At 44.3% G+C, this 18,960-nt stretch overlaps 2 protein-coding genes across 4 annotated transcripts in view; one reads left to right on the top strand and one right to left on the bottom strand.

Moving 5' to 3' along the window:
* The first annotated feature begins 197 nt into the window (after window positions 1-197).
* Window positions 198-2,726, top strand: LOC115110874 (translin-like). The gene is made up of 6 exons (XM_029636800.2): window positions 198-390; window positions 654-764; window positions 1,134-1,230; window positions 1,442-1,557; window positions 1,817-1,896; window positions 2,022-2,726. The coding sequence occupies exons 1-6, from the start codon at window positions 327-329 to the stop codon at window positions 2,316-2,318; spliced, it is 765 nt and encodes a 254-aa protein (XP_029492660.1). The 5' UTR covers window positions 198-326; the 3' UTR covers window positions 2,319-2,726.
* A 1,262-nt stretch (window positions 2,727-3,988) lies between these two features.
* The window catches only part of LOC115110851 (uncharacterized), a 79,500-nt gene continuing 64,528 nt past the window's right edge, over window positions 3,989-18,960 (bottom strand). For all 3 annotated transcript variants that reach the window (XM_029636791.2, XM_029636779.2, XM_029636785.2), the window contains exons 4-8: window positions 14,155-14,353; window positions 12,109-12,310; window positions 9,393-9,991; window positions 9,092-9,237; window positions 3,989-8,412 (exon numbers count right to left, since the gene is read on the bottom strand). In XM_029636791.2, the coding sequence (XP_029492651.1) occupies window positions 7,593-8,412; window positions 9,092-9,237; window positions 9,393-9,991; window positions 12,109-12,310; window positions 14,155-14,353 (1,966 nt within the window). In that variant the 3' untranslated portion in view covers window positions 3,989-7,592. The remainder of the gene's footprint in view (window positions 8,413-9,091; window positions 9,238-9,392; window positions 9,992-12,108; window positions 12,311-14,154; window positions 14,354-18,960) is intronic.

The raw sequence follows: 18,960 nt of genomic DNA, 5'->3' as shown, positions 1-18,960 counted from the left end.
TTGGGGTTTTAGGCTGGGTTTCTGTACAGCACTTTGAGATATCAGCTGATGTAAGAAGGGATATATAAATACATTTGGCTCGAAACTATGTTGTAACTTTAGATTTCTAGAAAAATTAACAACTAAGGAATAATTTTTTACTTCTCTCATTGACTGCTCAAACCCGGGCTTGGTCTGCTTTACTTGGTCTGTTTCGCAAGCGTTCCCAGAAATCTCGCGATGTTGCGGCTCTGGGTTTAGAAACTGTGGTTTAACTACCAACTATTTTGATTCATTTTGCAGAAAGAACCAAACTAGCATATATTTTTGCAAAATACTTGTGTAATATGTCTGTGACGGAAATGTTCAGCTACATTCAGGCTTTTCTGAGTGCGGATCAAGAAATAAGAGGTAATCAATCAACAGGCTGCTTGCTAATGTTTTTGTCAATCGAGCTAGCACCGAACCACTAGCAATTTACTCGCAGTCAGTTATACAGTCAGTAAGGTTTGCATTGAATATGTGAGGAATATAATAACATCCATTAAATGCACTGTATGTTCAACACTGTGTGCAAATGTATGTATTGCTAACTAACGTCAGGGCCGCTGATAGGACATGCATGCATTTCGTTTCTTCAAAATCATAACTACAGATGTCTTGCTAGCTAACAGCGGACGTTCTCTTGCAGGACATAAGAAAAGTGGTACAGGTTCTGGAACAGACAGCGAGGGAGATCCTGACCGTGCTCCAAAGTGTCCATCAACCATCTGGCTTCAAAGAGAGTGAGTGCCCAATCACATGGGGTGTAAGTTAGTTATTCATTAGTGAACCGTAGCAAAACGTTTTGCAATCAGTTAAAGGTAGTCCCTAACTTGTTGTGTTCCGGTTTCTTCTGTTTTTAGCCTAGTGAATACGACTCTGGACTATCACTTATGGTGGCTTACCTTCCTGACTGACTCATTGCTTTGCAGGTCTCCATCAACTGTTTCTGTTTTGTCACTCTAGTTCCCAGTAAGTGTGTAAATGCTCTGGAACTGTTAATTAAGCACAGTCCGTATGTACTTTGGAGAGCTCAAACCAAAATACCCCCTGGAACAGCATTACAGGTAGCTACGTAAACGTCTCTTTCTTGTCCCCCTGTCTGTCACAAGTCCCCAGTAAGTGCGCAAAGGCCAAGGAACTGTTTTGTACAGTCAGGACGCAACTTGGAGAACTCAAAAACAAGTTCCCAGTGGAGCAGTACTACAGGTAGGCCCTACACATGGGTGAATCTGAAGTTGGCTACTTATTCATAACTACTTATTCACAGTTCCCGGTCCACAGAATGAAATTCAAAGGAAATTTCAAGTCACTGTATTACCATGTGAAGAGATGGAATGATATTGTCTGCGTGTCTTCTCGCCTTGTTATTGAAAGGACAATCTAACACGTAATTTTCCATCCTCCACTCTGCTTCTAGGTTCCACGAGCACTGGAGGTTTGTTCTGCAGCGCCTGGCCTTCCTGGCAGCGTTCGAGGTCTACCTGGAGAGTGCGTCTCTCATGACACGCGATGAAGTGGCACAAATACTAGGAAGTAGGTATCAGTTAATTTTGGTGCTTTTTTTTAACTTGCCCGGTTCCCCCGGTGGATGGAGTTTGAACATCTTAGACCATTCCATTGGTAAATCTCTGCCCACCATGAGCACTAGGCAAGCTAATACGAATGCACCTATTGCCTTGAGTTTAGCTTTTCTTAAGGGAATGGGTGCATTCGCAGACTGTTTCTCTCAGACAGTCAATCGGCAGTCAAGTAGTGTGCTGTGGTGGTCATACATTTTCCCTATTTCTTGCAGTCGAGGTGGTGCGAAAGAAGGGATTCCACCTGGATGTTGAAGATTACCTGGCAGGTGTGCTGATCATGGCTCGTGAACTGGTGAGAATGAATTATGTGGCTTCATAAATTCTATAACATCAGACAATACCATTTTCAATAATATATGATTACGTTTTGGATGGATTATTTACATGTATAAACTAATCTGTGTCTGTTCTCTCTAGTCTCGCCTGGCGGTGAACAGCGTCACAGCAGGGGACTATGGCCGCCCCCTCCGAATCTCCAACGAGCTGGATTCTGGCTTCCGACTGATTAACCTCAAGAACGACCCCCTGAGGAAGCGCTACGGCGGCCTCAAGTACGACGTGGAGAAGATAGAGGTGGTCTACGACCTGTCTATCCGTGGCCTGACCAAGGGGCAGGAGGAAACAAGTAGAGCTGTTGGGTGTGGAGGTGTAGGGCTGGGGCTCTACCCTAGGCTGGCACCTGACCTCTCCATAACTGGGACTGTGGAGTCTTGACCTGCTGAATGGCAGGAATAGGAGGTCTGTGGCCCCAGTAGCCTAGGACAGACTTGTGCATGTGATGAATGACAGTCTTGTCAGTGGGGTTTGAAAGCCTTTGATATAGAGGCACAGTTTGAAGGGGAGGAGTTGTTCCAGTTTGATTACTGGTGTTTGGAAATGTTCACTGTAATATCCAACATCATACTGTAATATGCCTGTTATTATATTTCAGTGGTTTTTGCTGTTCATACATTTTGAACTGATGTTTTGTACTGGTATGAATTATTGTTGTTAATTTCATTTAAGGGGGGTGATGACTGGGTGTAAACCTCCACCCAGAAGAAAAGAGAGTGTTAACTACCATGTTTAAGAAGCGCTTATTTTGTTTTAGTTCACGTGCAAATAAATAATGATTTTGTGCCATTTGTCTGCCAAAAGCCACGTGATATAACATAGGAATTTTCATATGGCTAGTTTGGTCTCTGATTGTTCTATTCAGGGTTTATATCTCAAAATGTTCAAATAACCAATCAACAAAACATCAGAGGGAAGCAAGGAGACTAGGGGAGAATCTCAATTGCCTACTCCTCGCCTCCTTCTCAAAACCCATTGTAGGAGGTCAGAGGGACGGCATCTCTGGCTGTCTAATCCAATGGGTTTTGAGAAAGAGGCGAGGAGTAGGCAATTGAGGTTCAGCCTAGTAGGAGAGGACAAGATGAATCCGGTTATGGACAAGGAGAGTCTCAATTCATACAAATGCATTTGTTTCCACATGTACTTGCCTCTTCTCTTTGATTACCTTTGATCTTTTTCAAAAGGAGGAGAGAGGAGTTACCTTACCAATGGAGAATCTCCATAAGAAAGAGCCACGGTGAATCTCAATTATAGTATTTCCTTTATTTCCTTGAAGAATCCAAGAGGAGTAACCCCAGAGCTTCTGCTCCAATGCGCATATTTTCTTACATTTCTCAATTGCATTGTTGGGAAAGGGCTCGTAAGTAAGCATTTCACGGTAAAGTTAACGTCTGTTGTACTCGTTGCATGTGAGAAGGCGAGAAGAAAGCATGTGAGTAATCAAGAAAATACAATTGAGATCTATCCCGGTTTAGGTTAAAATGGTTATTGACGTCTGCTAATGGCGTCTCATCACTCAGCTATGTACACAGCAGACATGGAAATGTCAGCTGGAGGCAGAGGAAAATACTGTACTTCATTCATGGAAAAGCTTTGTCTTAAAATATAGATTTTGATACGTTGTTATGGCCACTCTCCATGCATCTACTGCATATGTACGTTATTGTAGTTAATATATTGTGGCACTTCCTATGTGCATTGTTTTATTTGTTACTCCTTTCAAACAATTCCACCTGATTTAAAGGAATATTGTGTATTTTATATGAATTTGAAAATGTTCCAAATAAATATTTCTACATAATAGTATGTATTGTTTTTTTTGTCCTATTTGGTGTCAAAGAAGCACTTTTCACTGAAAAGGGAGACTTCTGTCCAAACAACATGCTACAGTACATGTAAGTCCAATTGCCTTGTACCTTTTCTGAATGAACCAAGCCTTATTTGCATAAGAGAACACCTTGTTCACTATTTCAGAATATCACTTACCTCAAGGCACAGTGGATGCCAATGGATAGCAATAAATGGAAAGGAGTTACGTACAAAGACATATGTATTTAACATGTCATTTTTTAATATAATTCACAATATCTTACATAAAGGAAATATTACATTAGGTCTTTAAAATACAGAGGAAAACATTTGACAGTTCAGCAGGTCTAGGATATTGAAAAGGGCATTTTCAAACTGTTACACAGCATCAGTCTTCTCATATTCTGCACGGTAGTAATCATTTAATGGAACAAGATGGAAGCTGAAAGAATTCTAACCATAGTAATAGATTGGGATTCTAGAAATAGAATGAGATTCTAATTCTATGATTGTAACAGGGTAACGCCATTGGAAGGTGATGAACAGTAAGAGACAGGCAGTAGTCTACTCTGTACACCATTCTCTGCCCCAACGTAGATTCACTACCTCATTGACATGTGCTACTCCTGGACTAGACCTAATCAGACTGAACAGTATACGTAGGTTAGATTTAGATGATAAGTATTGCCTTGACCTGCTGTGTGTAGTCAGCTGTGGTCTTATACGTTTCCCTAACATAAAGAGTTCTGTAAATAAACCATACAACAGACAGAATAAAGCTTTTTGAATTCATGAACTGCAGATAGCGTTGTTGGAGAGTGACAGTCGCACCATTCTCTGGATCTAGTTTGTAGTCTTAATTATAAAGTGCATCAAACAGAAAGAAGGGCCTTTAGATTCAGAAACATCAGACACAAAAACACGTTAGAAGAAGGGAAGTCACACTTGAGATAAGAGCTCAGGTAAACTATGACGTAATAATGTAGTAACACTAGTAGCCAGATTGAGTGATAAGTATTGCCTGTAAGGTCTAGTCTGGCATCCAGATTGGTAAATGCAGTGTTCAGACTGGTATAACCAGGCTATATGTCACTTTTGCTACCTAGGGGCAGAGGGCTGTCTGACTCGGTGACCATCTCCAGATACTCAACGTTTTATCAATGTTACTGTGACTGACAACAACAAAAAATAATTTTTGTTAATTTAGAGTGAAATAAATACACAAGGCACAAAAGCTCATAATTTCCCCATCTGCTTGTCGTGGAACGGAGCACTGTGGGGACATTTGAGTGGAGCTACTGTTTGCTTTAGCTACTAAACTCATGGTCCAGGTTGACCAACCAGTGTTTGAGGCCTTTCCACCTCCACTTTGGCCATTCTCTACTACCACATTCAGTTACAGGTAAAGGCTTTTTCGAGTATGAATAAGCAGTTGGAAAATATTGGTTGGTGCAAAACCAGGCCTAGGATTGAAGTTCAAGTGCACATTATTCTAGGGTAACATCTGTGGCTCATTTGTGTCTATAATATCACTGACACTCATAGGTGGTATAATAAGCTCTCGATTTACACCAATTACAGTCTGATCAGATGTGAAGAAACAAAACTAAATAGCTAAAATTGCACAAATTATTGCTGCTTTGTGACTTGAACCCAGCCCAGTGATATAAGAACGTCCACCCAATGTGTCTGAAAGACACGGTCTGCCTGGCATCCATAGTACTGTAGGAAGTCTCATGGGGTAGTAGGGAGTTTTGAGTGACTTTCTGAGTGACTTTCTTATTTGGATGCCGTATAGCTGCTCTTCTCTCCTGGCAGTGGACAGTGCTCCTGACACAGAAGGTAAAAAAAGAGGGAAGAACCCAGTGCTTTTGACTTACCTTGGTCAGGTAAACAAAAAACTAAAGTTCCTGTCTTTTTTTACTAAGTCCCCATTGTATAACTTAACATTGTTTTTCACTCATTTGTGCATTTTCATGAATACTACAGAGTAAACTTTTTCATGTTTTTTCAATCTTCAACTTCAACCATGCTTTTCAACGCAGACACCTTGTTAGTCAGTATACTGAAAACAATTATCTATCTTTCTTTAAGAGCAAACCATTTTGACAATCAAGGCCGGCAGTGTTCCCAACCAACCAAGTGTCTTTTTTGGTCATCCAAGTGGCTGATCGTTTTTTGACAGAAGCTAAAAACTACACCGAACAAAAATATAAACGCAACATGTAAAGTGTTGGTCCAATGTTTCATGAGCTCAAGTAAAAGATTCAAAATAATTTCCATACGCACAAAATGCTTATTTCTCTCAAATTCTTGCCACAAATTTGTTTACATCCATGTTAGTGAGCATTTCTCCTTTGCCAAGATAATCCATCCACCTGACAGGTTTGGCATATCAAGATTAAACAGCATGATAATTACACAGGTGCACCTTGTGCTGGGGACAGTAAAAGGCCACTCTAAAATGTGCAGTTTTGTCACACAACACAATGCCACAGATGTCTCAAGTTTTGAGGGAACATACAGTTGGCATTCTGACTGCAGGAATGTCCACCAGAGCTGTTGCTGGAGAATTTAATGTTAATTTCTCTACCATAAGCTGGAAGTATCACAACCACAGACCACGTGTAACAACACCAGCCCAGGACCTCCACATCCGGATTCTTCACCTTCGGAATCATCAGAGACCAGCCACCAGGACAGGTGATGAAACTGTGGCTTTGGAAAACTGAAGAAATTCTGCACAAACGGTCAAAAACTGTCTCAGGGAAGCTCATTTGCGTGCTTGTCCACACCAGGGTCTTGACTGCAGTTCGGCATCATAACTGACTTCAGTAGGCAAATGCTCACCTTCGATGGCCACTGGCACGCTGGAGAAGTATGCTCTTCATAGATTAATCCAGGTCTCAACTGTACTAGGCAGATGGCAGACGTGTGAGAGAGCGGTTTGCTGATGTCAACGTTGTGAACAGAGGGCCCTATTGTGGGGTTATGGTATGGGCAGACATAAGCTACGGACAACGAACACAATTGCATTTTATCGATGGCAATTTGAATACACAGACATACTATTACGAGATCCTGAGGCCCATTGTCGTGCCATTCATCCCCCACCATCACCTCATGTTTCAGCATGATAATGCATGGCCCCAAGTCGCAAGGATCTGTACACAATTCAGCTGAAAATGTACCAGTTCTTCCATGGCATGCATACTCACCAGACATGTCACCCATTGAGCATGTTTGGGATGTTATGGATCAACGTGTACGACAGCGTGTTCCAGTTCCTGCCAATATCCAGCAACTTTGCACAGCCATTGAAGAGGAGTGGGACAACATACCACAGGCCACAATCAACAGCCTGATCAACTCTATGCGAAGGAGATGTGTCGCTTTGCATGAGGCAAATGGTGGTCACATCAGATACTGGTTTTCTGATCCATGCCCCTACCTTTTTTTTAAAGGTATCTTTGACCAACAGATGCATGTCTGTATTCTCAGTCATGTGAAATCCATAGATTAGGGCCTAATGAATTTATTTCAATTGACTGATTTCCTTATATGAACTGTAAAATCTTTGAAATTGTAGCACGTTGCTTTTATATTTTTGTTCAGTGTATACCTTCATACATTTCGTTACAATATGGTGCACTTGTAGTTTTCTAAGAAAAAAGTGTTATCCTCATCATAACATGGGAACCTCACAAGCCTCAGACAAACCCCATCCTAAAACTTCAGAAACAATTGGTCCACCAGAAGCATGATCATTTGTTTTTGCAGGAGTAGTACATCTATTTACACTGGTATCCCGCCAAAGAGTAAAACGGTGTTCCTCAGCGTTCGGTCTCAGGACCTGCCCTGGTTTGTGTTTATCATAATATTGGGGAGCGCGTTACGCCTCTTCCTCCACGGTCCCAGGTCACGGGTATACCTCTTGATCTGCCGGAACCACTGCTGCGTGCGGGATTTGTCAGATGCCCTGAAAACAAAGGCCTCCTTCCGTATATCCAGCACCTCAAAGGTGTCCTCACAGTCAGGGTCGGCCGACACTACACAGTTGGCCAGGCAGATGGGCTCCCTGAGCACAGTGAACTTGCCGCTGCTCTTGTCTTTGATGAGCACCAGCACACCATCCCAGACACCGTGCTCCTGCTGCTCCACCTTAGCCCCGCCATCTGTTGGAGACAGCCCCTCCCCAGGACGCTGTGTACGCACCATCAGCAGGCTCTGGACATTCTGGAACTTGAGGCCTTTACTGCCCTTCTTTACCCACTGTCCGTCTGCGGGCTGGGAAAGCTGCAGGGGCCCCTCCATGACGAAGCGTGTGTTCTCCCTGGCCCAGCCCACCGTCTTCATGGACATCTCCCGCATCTCAATGTTGATGACCTCGCGGTTCTTGCGGCTGTCGCGGCGAAAGGAACGCAGTGACCAGGTGAGTGTTCCTTCCTGCTTGGTCTTCATGTTGATGTGCTCCAGGTGTGACTCCACGCGGCTCTTGGCCTCTCGGAGGCGGGCGTGGTCCGGGTGGCACTCTGTGGTGGCCTTGCTGATGCGGCTCAGCAGGAGGGGGTACTTAGTGACCCTCTGGAGGGGAGCCATGAGGAATGACCGCAGGTTCATACGCCGCAGGGCTGTATTGTCATTCTGGGAGACATCCAGGAAGATCCTGGGAGGAGAGGAGCGAGAGTGAGAGGGATGGAGGGAGAAAGAAAGAGAGAAAGTGAGAGAAAGAGAAAGAGAAGGTAGGGAGAAAGAGCGAGGGAGGGAGAGAGAGAAAGAGAAAGAAAGGCAAAGAATGATATTATCATACGGTTTAATTGCGATTGTAGGCCAGAGGTTCTCATACCTAATTCTAAATTTGAAAGAAGTGGGAATCACAACCCACTGGGCAAAAACTGGTTGAATCAACGTTATTTCCACATCATTTCATCTTTTTTTTCACCCGACTTTTAATCTAAATCCAATGACATGGTGACATTTTTTGTTGATGTCACATTAGTTGACAACTCAACCATAAGGAAATCAAAGCTAGACGTTGAACAGACGTTTGTGCCCAGTGGGAAGACAAGGCAGGCTGAGTCATTATGGGTGAGATGTGATGAAGTTGGCTGTGTCTAAAAAAAGTTATGACTTCAGCACTGTTCTCAAAATAGGACCAGTTATGAATTAATCATAACCTTTTCCATTAAGAATAACACTGCGCAGTAGGAACTTAGGGTTCAAAGTTACTGTTCCAGTACTCAGAGCACAGAAGAGGGCAAGAGCGCAGAGAATTCCCAAACAATACATTTTGTGTACATTTTATCTTAGTCTCGATCTTGAATTAGGAAAAATACAGTTTGTACCTGAGCAGTTCCTTCTCCTTCTCCAAGGTGTTGAGCATGTTGACAGAAGTGGACTGCTGCAGGCAGTATGTCTGGAAGGCTGGCAGCATGTTGACAAACTCCAGGAAAATCTCTCCAATGCACACTGTTAGGAGGTCTTCATCTCCCTGAAAGGGAACAACAACAATGACAATGATTCCATTGATCACTGTGTAACCACAACTCAAGCCATGAATGCAAGGATTTGCTGCCTATGAGATTGGCATCATTTTAAACATTTGTTGAGCTGACTGGTGCTCTAGGTTTGAAAGTGTCACCTCACCTGGTCAAAGGCCTGATCGATGCTGTCCTGCAGATGTTCAGTGAAGCGTTCGTTGACGTCTATGAGCTCCTGAACGTTGCTGAACACCACAGTCAGCTGTTCTGAGGTCAGCAGCCCGGCGCTCTGCATGGGACCGTAGAACTCCTCCTTGATGATCCTCAGGTCCTCCCCGTAGCTTGACTCCGTGTTCAGGAACTCCAAGATGGCTTCCTTCCTCTCTGTCCTCAGCTTGGAGCAGCGCTCACACATACCGGTACCCTCCCCGTCCGTCCGGGCCACCCCATGCCCGTCTCTCTGGCCACAGTCTGGGCAGGGTCTTTGGGCCTCCCAGGCCCGAAGGGAGTTAGAGGGTCTCTTCCAGCCGCGAGCCAGACAGGGTCCAATCCCGCTGTCCACCCGTTCTACCTCTGCCCCTCCGCTGCTGTGTATTCTCCGGGTATCTTCGTCATCGTCGCGGTCATCACACAGGCCCACCACGCCGCTGTCGGCACTGAGGCTGCTCACAGTGCTCCAGCGGTTATGCCCAGCCCTTGTCACGCCCAGAACCCCAAGACGCTCCTCACCGCGGGGCTCAGAGCGCACCCGCACCGAGGCAGGTGCTATGGGACACACATGCACAGAAAGGAACACAGGTTAGTCCAACTAATGTTTATAAACACACAATATGTCTATGGGCTAGATTCAAGTCACACGTCATTGTTAACAAGTGTACTGGAGGCCTCCCTGTCTCCAATCAATCCCACATTGTTGTAACGCATTTTTTTTTTAAATGGATAACATGGTCAGATATGTAAAAAAACAATCTTACCCCCACACCTCTAAGGCTTGACCCTTGTTCTAACAATAACGTCAGTAGTGTAAGGTCAACATTACTATATAGCAGGGGTAGGCAACTAGATTCAGCCGCAGACCAATTTTTGTTGGAACACAATTCTAATAATTGATACACTGCAAATTGAATACAAGTTTTTTATTTTATTTAACTAGGCAAGTCAGTTGAGAGCAAATTATTATTTACAATGATGGGCTATTGGGGAACAGTGGGAACAGTGGGAACAGTGGTTAACTGCCTTGTTCAGGGGAAGAACGACAGATTTTTACCTTGTCAGCTCAGGGATTCAGTCCAGCAACCTTTCAGTTAACTAGTCCAACGCTCTAACCACTAGGCTATCTGCCGCCCCAAAAAGAGATTGTATTTGAAAATAACAATAATTTCATACCTTGATTACATTGAGACGCGATCACAAACCTTTTTTTATTTGTGGGAATACTTGGAAACAGATGTTCTAAAATAAACACATTTTTAGCTGAATTCCTGTTAGCAATAAGGGAATTAGGGAGTGAAAGGTCACAAACATTCTGAGAGTATGTTGTTATATAACTCCGCACAGCAGCCCTATCCTGAAGAGACAATACTTGTAGGCTCCTACTCTTCAAAACAGGCCCAATCTTAAAATGTCAGGGTAAGTTAGTGTAAGGGCCTCTAAAGATTGCCATCTAAAATCACATGCGATAGCTAGCTCCTTTACAGTGATTCAGCTGGCTGCCCTGAACACAATCTGAGGAAAACAGAGAGGGGGGCTGAGGCTCTAAATATGAGCCCAGTGATTCAGAATGTTTCAATGGCAGAAAGACAGTCACACTGCAGTGTTGAGGTCCATAATGTAAAGCTGAGGCCAGCACTTTAGAGAGAGTAAGTGAGGTCATAGCCAAGAACAATAATGTTTGTGGCAGTGGAACTGTTTGGGTGTTTGGGCAGCCTGAGGTTGGGTTCATGTGGGTTTTGGTTTCTTAACCTGGCTCATTGTTAGACTGTAAAACATGGGCTCCATGCCAGACAACGCCTCTGAGAAGACTGCCCAAACGGTAAGTAGGAGGAGAAGGATGTGTGTGATTACTTTTTTGGGTGGTTTTGTGGAATGGTGCGTTGTCAGAGGAATTAACACACGAAGAGAGGGTTGTGTTAGGAAAGACTATTGGATAAAGAGGAAAATGTGTGATTATGATGAAGTTGGAGTGTTGATTTGATATGGGTTGGACAGGGATGTTTGATATGTGCTAGACAGGGATGTTTAATATGGGCTGAACAGGGATATTCGATATAGGCTGAACAGGAGTGCTTGAAATGGGCTGAACAGGGATGTTTGATATGGGCTAGACAGGAATGTTTGATATGGGCTAGACAGGGATGTTTGATATGGGCTAGACAGGGATGTTTCATATTGGCTGAACAGGGATGTTTGATATGGGCTAGACAGGAATGTTTGATATGGGCTAGACAGGTATGTTTGATATGGGCTAGACAGGGATGTTTGATATGGGCTAGATAGGATGTTTGATATGGGCTAGACAGGGATGTTTGATATGGGCTAGACAGGAATGTTTGATATGGGCTAGACGGGAATGTTTGATATGGGCTTGACAGGGATGTTTGATATGGGCTAGACAGGGATGTTTCATATGGGCTAGACGGGAATGTTTGATATGGGCTTGACAGGGATGTTTGATATGGGCTAGACAGGGATGTTTCATATGGGCTGAACAGGGATGCTTGATATGGGCTAGAGAGGGATGTTTGATATGGGCTAGAGAGGGATGTTTGATATGGGCTAGAGATGGATGTTTGATATGGGCTAGAGAGGGATGCTTGATATGGGCTAGAGAGGGATGCTTGATATGGGCTGAACAGGGATGCTTGATATGTAGCTCCACTCACCACTGTCCCTGTCCCGACGCTGGCTGTGGAGGCATGCAGCTGCAGCGATCTTCATCTCCAGCTGTTTGCGCTTGGTTGCATCGGCCGGCATGGGGTCGCTGTAGTGGGGCCGGAGGCGGCACTCGCGCTGGGCCCTCACCGACTCGGCCGGCTCATAGGCTGCGTCTGAGCTGGAGCGCCTGCAGCCCAGGCCAGAGTTAAGCTGATTGGAGAAACACACCAGTCAATAAACTGTACATGTCATCTGCTAGTGGCTGAAAGAGGCATGGTCAGTGTTGATAGAGAGAGGGAGACAGAGAGAGAGATGCAAGTGTCATGTGAGAGGCTATAGGAAGTGGGTTCACTGTATCATACACTCAGGGGCCTGAGAGAGCATTCTCTGTAGCATAGACTACCCCTGTTAATGGTGCCATCATGGGCTGAATTGCAACAGATATTAATCCATTCTGAACCTGATTGGTTTGACAAATGAAATGGTGTTTAATATCCTGAGACACAGACTGTACTTTAAACATGACAGCTTTGACTCTGAGAGTCTCTCAATGTTGCATGTTCTCAGACCAACAGACAGACCGACAGACCAACAGACGGACAGACCGACAGACAGACTGCCTGACCGACCGACCAAGGGCACACATTTGTTTCCTTCACGGAATTACTTGGGAAGCCTTGGAATGGAATGGAATGGAATAGGAATTCTAGGGAATAGGAATGCAAGGGAAACCTTTGAGGCTGTAGAAAATATCCCAAATAGCAGAGACAACAGGACAAGTCTATCCTTTTTAGATAAACAATGGAATTTCCCAACAACACATGCTAGGTGCTGTTCAAGAATGGATTGGGTGGATTGCGTTGGTGTCTGTCAAATTATTCATGGTGGGCCTCATTATGGAACTATGGATCAGGTGAAAGGTCATCAGACTGACTCGTAACCGCTGAACCCTCACCCCTGACCCCTCAACTCTCTACAGACGCACATTCAGCATCATTAGGCGATTGACAGCATTGAGTGATAGCAGCTCATTGATTGACAGATCATCATTGATCGGCCCCCAAACTGCTAATGTCTAGATTCTGTGGTTCCTAGCATCAGCTTGATAAACAGCAGATAGCTGCAGACCATTACATGATAAACAACATTGCTGTGGATAAAAGGGCATTGGGGTAAGTTTTCATATTCAAACAAAACGAGGATGGGAAATAAGACTCATAGCTAAGGCTCTAGTATCGCACAGAACAATTAATGACGCAGTTCGATGCAGGTACTAATGAATTGCGGTTTGCCATTGCTGGAAACATGCACGGCCATTCTCCATGCATTTAATAAACAGTGCATGCAACAGCAACAATGACTATGAGCAAAAAGCAATGGTGGCATATACAACGTTAGCATTCGTTCTCACCTATAGCATCCTTCCTCATACAAAATACATGACGGCCATAAACACAACGACCCTGGCTATCGATGCTGCTGCTGTAACCTCAACCCCAGCAGAGGCTGAGACGTGTTGCTCGGATTATAGCAGAAATTAACACAATGCACCGACAGCTACTGACGGACGGCTAGCGTCTGGATAGCTGCGTTGTTTCACACAGAGAGGACCAGACAGACAGCCGAGCCAGCAGAGCAGCACAGCACAGCACAAAGATTAGATGAAGAAGCCCAGTTAGTTACCACCATGAACCTGCTCTTCAATCCTCCCTCTCTGCTGACTCCTGTTCCCAGGCAGATGCAAAGCTGAGCTGAGCTGGGAGGAAGACGCTGAGGCTGAGGCTGGAGCTGCATACCTGCATGCCTGCAGTTGTCAGGGGCTCATCACATACATCTGCCTGCTTGCCTGGCTATGAATGTGTGTGTGTGTGTGTGTGTGTGTGTGTAGTCCGCCTGCCTGCCTGGATACGCAATCCCTCTATTCTGTTCTGTTCTTCCCTAACCATCCTCACATTCCCCTATCTGTGTGCGTGCTTCAGCCCACTGCTATCCCCAGCATGTTGAGTGAGTGAGAGACAGAAAGAGAGAGAGAGAGAGGGAGAGATTCTCCTTACACATTCTGCAGCTAGTTCCTCTCCTCCTGCTCCTCCTGCTACAGGCTTGTCGCAAGACTCCGCTCCGCAGGCCGTCGTGGTTGTCATGGAAACAGCAGAGGAGTGACAGTCCGGTGGGGGAGCGGTGATGTCAGTGCTTTCGTCCTGGTCACCTGACAGCCTGACGGGGGCCTCCGCCGCTGCAATCTCTGCACTGCAGCTGGAGACGAGAAAGACGGGGGGGAATAGGGAAAAAAGAGAGGAGAGAGAGAGAAAGGATAGAGATAAAGAAAGAGAGAGGGAGTGAGGGAGGGAGTGAGGGGAAGAGATGAGGGGTGTTAGAGATGGCAGAATGGCAGAGGATAGAATTATGATTCCTGGCACCTCTCTCCTCTCCTCCCACCATCCAAATCATTCAGTTTCATCAGACCTCCCCCTCCTCCTCCTTTCCCTCTCTCCCTCTCCTTCCTCCTCCTCTCCACCCCTCCAGGGACCTCTCCCCCTCCTCTCCTTCTTCTCTCCCCAGCAGAGGGGCTCAGGGGCTGGATAATTTGACGCATCAATTCCCATTAACACCTGAACTCCTGGACCACAGGGCAGGATGGCAAGATGCTGCCTCCCATCACTCTACATGCATCACACATCTGCCTCTGGTTCCTTTGTGTGCCGACCAGCCATGCTCCGAGCATGTGTCAGCCGTGTGTGTGCGCACCCAGGGACATTGCCTGCTCCTGAGCTCTATCCACATAGACATGCATGTATGTGGGCATGCATACACACATACGCACACATGTACACACACACAGACAGTATGAGCTAGCTGCTGAATGAACATTAGAACAGATCAGTCTGCCTTCCACAATCATGGTGTCCGTTCACGTCACATTGTGATTGACTGCACTATACAGACAATGGAGAAGAAAAATCACAATATCCTTCCCAAAGCTCCATTTAAATGTATCTCTCCTGGCAAGAAAATAGCCTAGCTATTTGGCCAGGGATGTAAACTGTACCCTAGCAATTTGCAACATTCTACATTTTATTCATTTCCGTCAATCATCAGTGTGAAAGTCAATATTTACATCATGTTTGTGTATTTCAGGGATGGGCAATTTTGACGGAACTCATGAGGGGCCGCAGTGGCTCGTGGGTCTGAGTACCCACATTCATACCCACTCCCCTCCTTGCAAGCAAAACATTATAGCAGCCCCCCTGTGACAGTAAAGAGGGAAAAAATATGTTTTAAAGTAAATTCCTTGCAATTCTACACATTTTGCCACAGGGCGTAGAGAAAATGTTGCCGTTTTAAAGCAAGTTTGCTGAATTTCTACACATTCTGCCATGGGGTGGAGAGAAATGTTTGCAGTTTTTAATATGATAACTGATGATCAATGGGCCCCAGACCAGTCGGTAATTCGAACATGCTTACTACAAGTTTAGATACAGTACCTTCGGAAAGTATTCAGACCTTGACTTTTTCTACATTTTGTTACGTTACAGCCATATTCTAAAATAATTAAATAGTTTTTATAAATGTTTTATTTATTTATCATCAATCTACACACAATAGCCAATAATGACATAGCAACAACAGGATTTTAGACATTTTTGCAAATTTACATATTATATATATATAAAAAATGAAATATCACATATAAATAAGTATTCAGACCCTTTCCTCAGTACTTTTTTGAAGCACCTTTGGCAGCAATTCCAGCCTCGCGTCTTCTTGGATATGACGCTACAATCTTGGCACACATGTATTTGGGGAGTTTCTCCCAATCATCTCTGCAGATCCTCTCAAGCTCTGTCAGGTTGGATGGGGAGCTTTGCTGCACTGGTGTTTTCAGGTCTCTCCAGGGATGTTCGGTCGGGTTCATGTCCGGGCTCTGGCTGGGACACCCAAGGACATACAGAGACTTGTCCCAAAGCCACTCCTGCGTTGTCTTGGCTGTGTGCTTGGGGTCGTTGTCCTATTGGAAGGTGAACCTTCGCCCCAGTCTCAGGTCCTGAGCTCTCTGGAGCAGGTTTTCATCAAGGATCTCTCTGTACTTTGCTCCGTTCATCTTTGCTTAGATCCTGAATAGTCTCCCAGTCCCTGCCACTGAAAAACATCCCCACAGCATGATGCTGCCACCACCATGCTTCACCGAAGGATGGTGCCAGGATTCCTCCAGACGTGACGCTTGGCATTCAGTCCAAAGAGTTCAATCTTGGTTTCATCAGACCAGAGAATCTTGTTTCTCATGGACTGAGAGTGTTTAGGTGCCTTTTGGCAAACTCCAAGCGGGCTGTCATGTGAGGAGTGGGTCAGTCTGGCCACTCTACCATGAAGGCCTGATTGGTGGAGTGTTGCAGAGATGGTTGTCCTTCTGGAAGGTTCTTCCATCTCCACAGAGGAACTCTGGAGCTCTGTCAGAGTGACCATCGGGTTCTTGGTCACCTCCCTGACCAAGGCCCTACTCCCCTGATTGCCCAGTTTGGTCAGGAGGCCAGCTCTAGTCTCATAACAAAGGGTTTACTGAATAGTTATGTAAATTAGGTATTTCTGTTTTGCAAACAAACCTAAAAACCTGTTTTTCGCTTTGTCATTATGGGGTATTGTGTGTAGATTGCTGACGCACTGTAGCTGGCCGCTAGACTAATTTACCAATCTAAAAAATATTTGCTGACATGTGCCAACTGATTGACTGCCGATGCACAACCACATTTCTAAATTGTGTAATAATTATTCTAATTTGCAACAGAATGTTGAGACCCCCATTAAAAATATATATATATATTTATATATTATTATTGGTCTACAAAAGAGGGGCTGGCCGCCAATTGCCCATTCGTGGTGTATTTGCTTTATCTTGTCATCTCACATCACGGCCCTACACTATTTCACAAACCCTGTCTCTCTAGTCCCATTTAACCTGCTGTACTGCCATCTATCTCTGGTCTGTCATGTAGAATAACATCTACTCTGTGAATTTGCATAATTTGTCCTCTTAATTGGTAGTTAAACAACTCTGTGGTGTCCCTGTCTGAAGCCTCCCTCTCTAACTCAGAAAATCATTGCAGAAGGATTTGATGACAGGCACGAAGTTCGAAATTGAACAAACCCATCGTAGTTTAACCATGCCTGACAAGAATAGGCCCCCGAGAATGGTTCTCATCCGCTTCCTATGATCTACACCCCGGGACAAGGTACTTAAAGCGGCGCAAGAAAAAAGTGGTGTTCAGTGGGAAGGCAGCCGGCTGGACCTGTCCAAGGAACTAGCAATGAAGAGGAAGACGTTTGCAATGGCGAAGAACCAACTACACGAGAAGAAAGTCAGGCATACACTGGCATTCCCAGTGACCCTGCTCTTTACTTGGAAGGGATTATTTTCAAGGACAATGTGGAGGCAGAGAGAGTCTTGCTGGAGCAAGGTGTTTAGCCCAGATAAAGAAGACGAGACAAGGTACAGCCTATGTGTTTGTGGGATTCTGGGGAGTGTTGCTACAGTAATTTAGCCTTTCAAGCGTCTCAGGAATTTTGAGTTGAGACAGCAGGTTATCTTTTGCAGCATTAACTCATCGAGAAGCAACGTTACGTTCCTAGTTGTTTTGTTTTATTTGGGGATTGGTTTTCTACGTTTATTTACACTGTTTTTTGTACAGCTGGAGCATATATCATGTTATATAATGATGTTCATTAGAGTTGTCACGAGTGTTAAATGGGACACTTCACGCTCACAGGCTATAACTACTCAGCGCAAATGTGGCTAATGGTTATGTAAACATAATCTCTTGGACTATAAATGGTGGTGGTAACCAAGAAGAGGAAACGATTGTAACATATTTAAAATCCAAACAGGCAGATATTGTGTTCATACAGGAATCACATTTAACAGATACAGAGGCACTGAAATGTAGAGTAGACTGGGTTGCAGAAGTTTATCATAGCTCATTTCATTCCAAACAAAATGGGGTGATTATTCTGATTAACAAAATAGTTAATTTTGTAATTTTGAAGCAACACTCTGATAAATTTGGCAGGTGTATCTGCATTGAGGCTCTTATAAATGGGATTAAGGTAGTATTATGCAACATAAAAGAAGGAGTATCCAGATTATGAGGTCAACTGTACTGGGAAATATGGAGGGGCAGATCGTCCTTGCTGGAGACTTTAACCAAGTAATGGACAATATGATTGATAGAAGTAAATGTACAAGTAACTCCACGCCAAAGGATAGACTTGAAATACTTATGCTAGTAGAAGATATGGGCCTTAGAGTCATATGGAGATTAGTCCATCCTAATGATAGAGAATATACTTTCTTCTCTCACTGTCATAACACACTCCAGAATAGATTTCTTCTTGATATCTAATTTCATGGTTAATAATGTGATTGATTCCAAGATTGGGCCCGTTGCCCTCACATATCATGTAATAGTAGTGTTACATGTTGATATATACCCCCCGAAAATGTGAGGAAGGGTAGATGTAGCCTCAACACCATTCTATTACAAGATGAGATATTTACCCAAACACAAGCAGATGATCTTAGATCCTTTTTGAAATCAACATAGGGTCAACTGAAAAGGTTTCCACAGTATGGGAAACCTCTAAAGCATATATTTGAGGGAAAAGAATAGCACATGAGTCCAAAAAAGAAGAGAGAAGGGGCTGAGGCAGTAAAAAGATTATAATCTGAGATATGTGGCCTGGAAAGGGATTTGGCAAGACATTTCACAGATAGCACATTTCAAACTGCCTGCAAATAGAAATGTCAGTTGCACGAAATGTATTTAAAAAAGGCAGAATATGCACTGTTTAGACTTAGACTTAGAACCAGT

The sequence above is a fragment of the Oncorhynchus nerka genome, linkage group LG3 (assembly GCF_034236695.1).
Source record: "Oncorhynchus nerka isolate Pitt River linkage group LG3, Oner_Uvic_2.0, whole genome shotgun sequence".
NCBI lineage: Eukaryota > Metazoa > Chordata > Actinopteri > Salmoniformes > Salmonidae > Oncorhynchus > Oncorhynchus nerka.
This window is presented reverse-complemented; position numbering and strand designations above follow the sequence as displayed.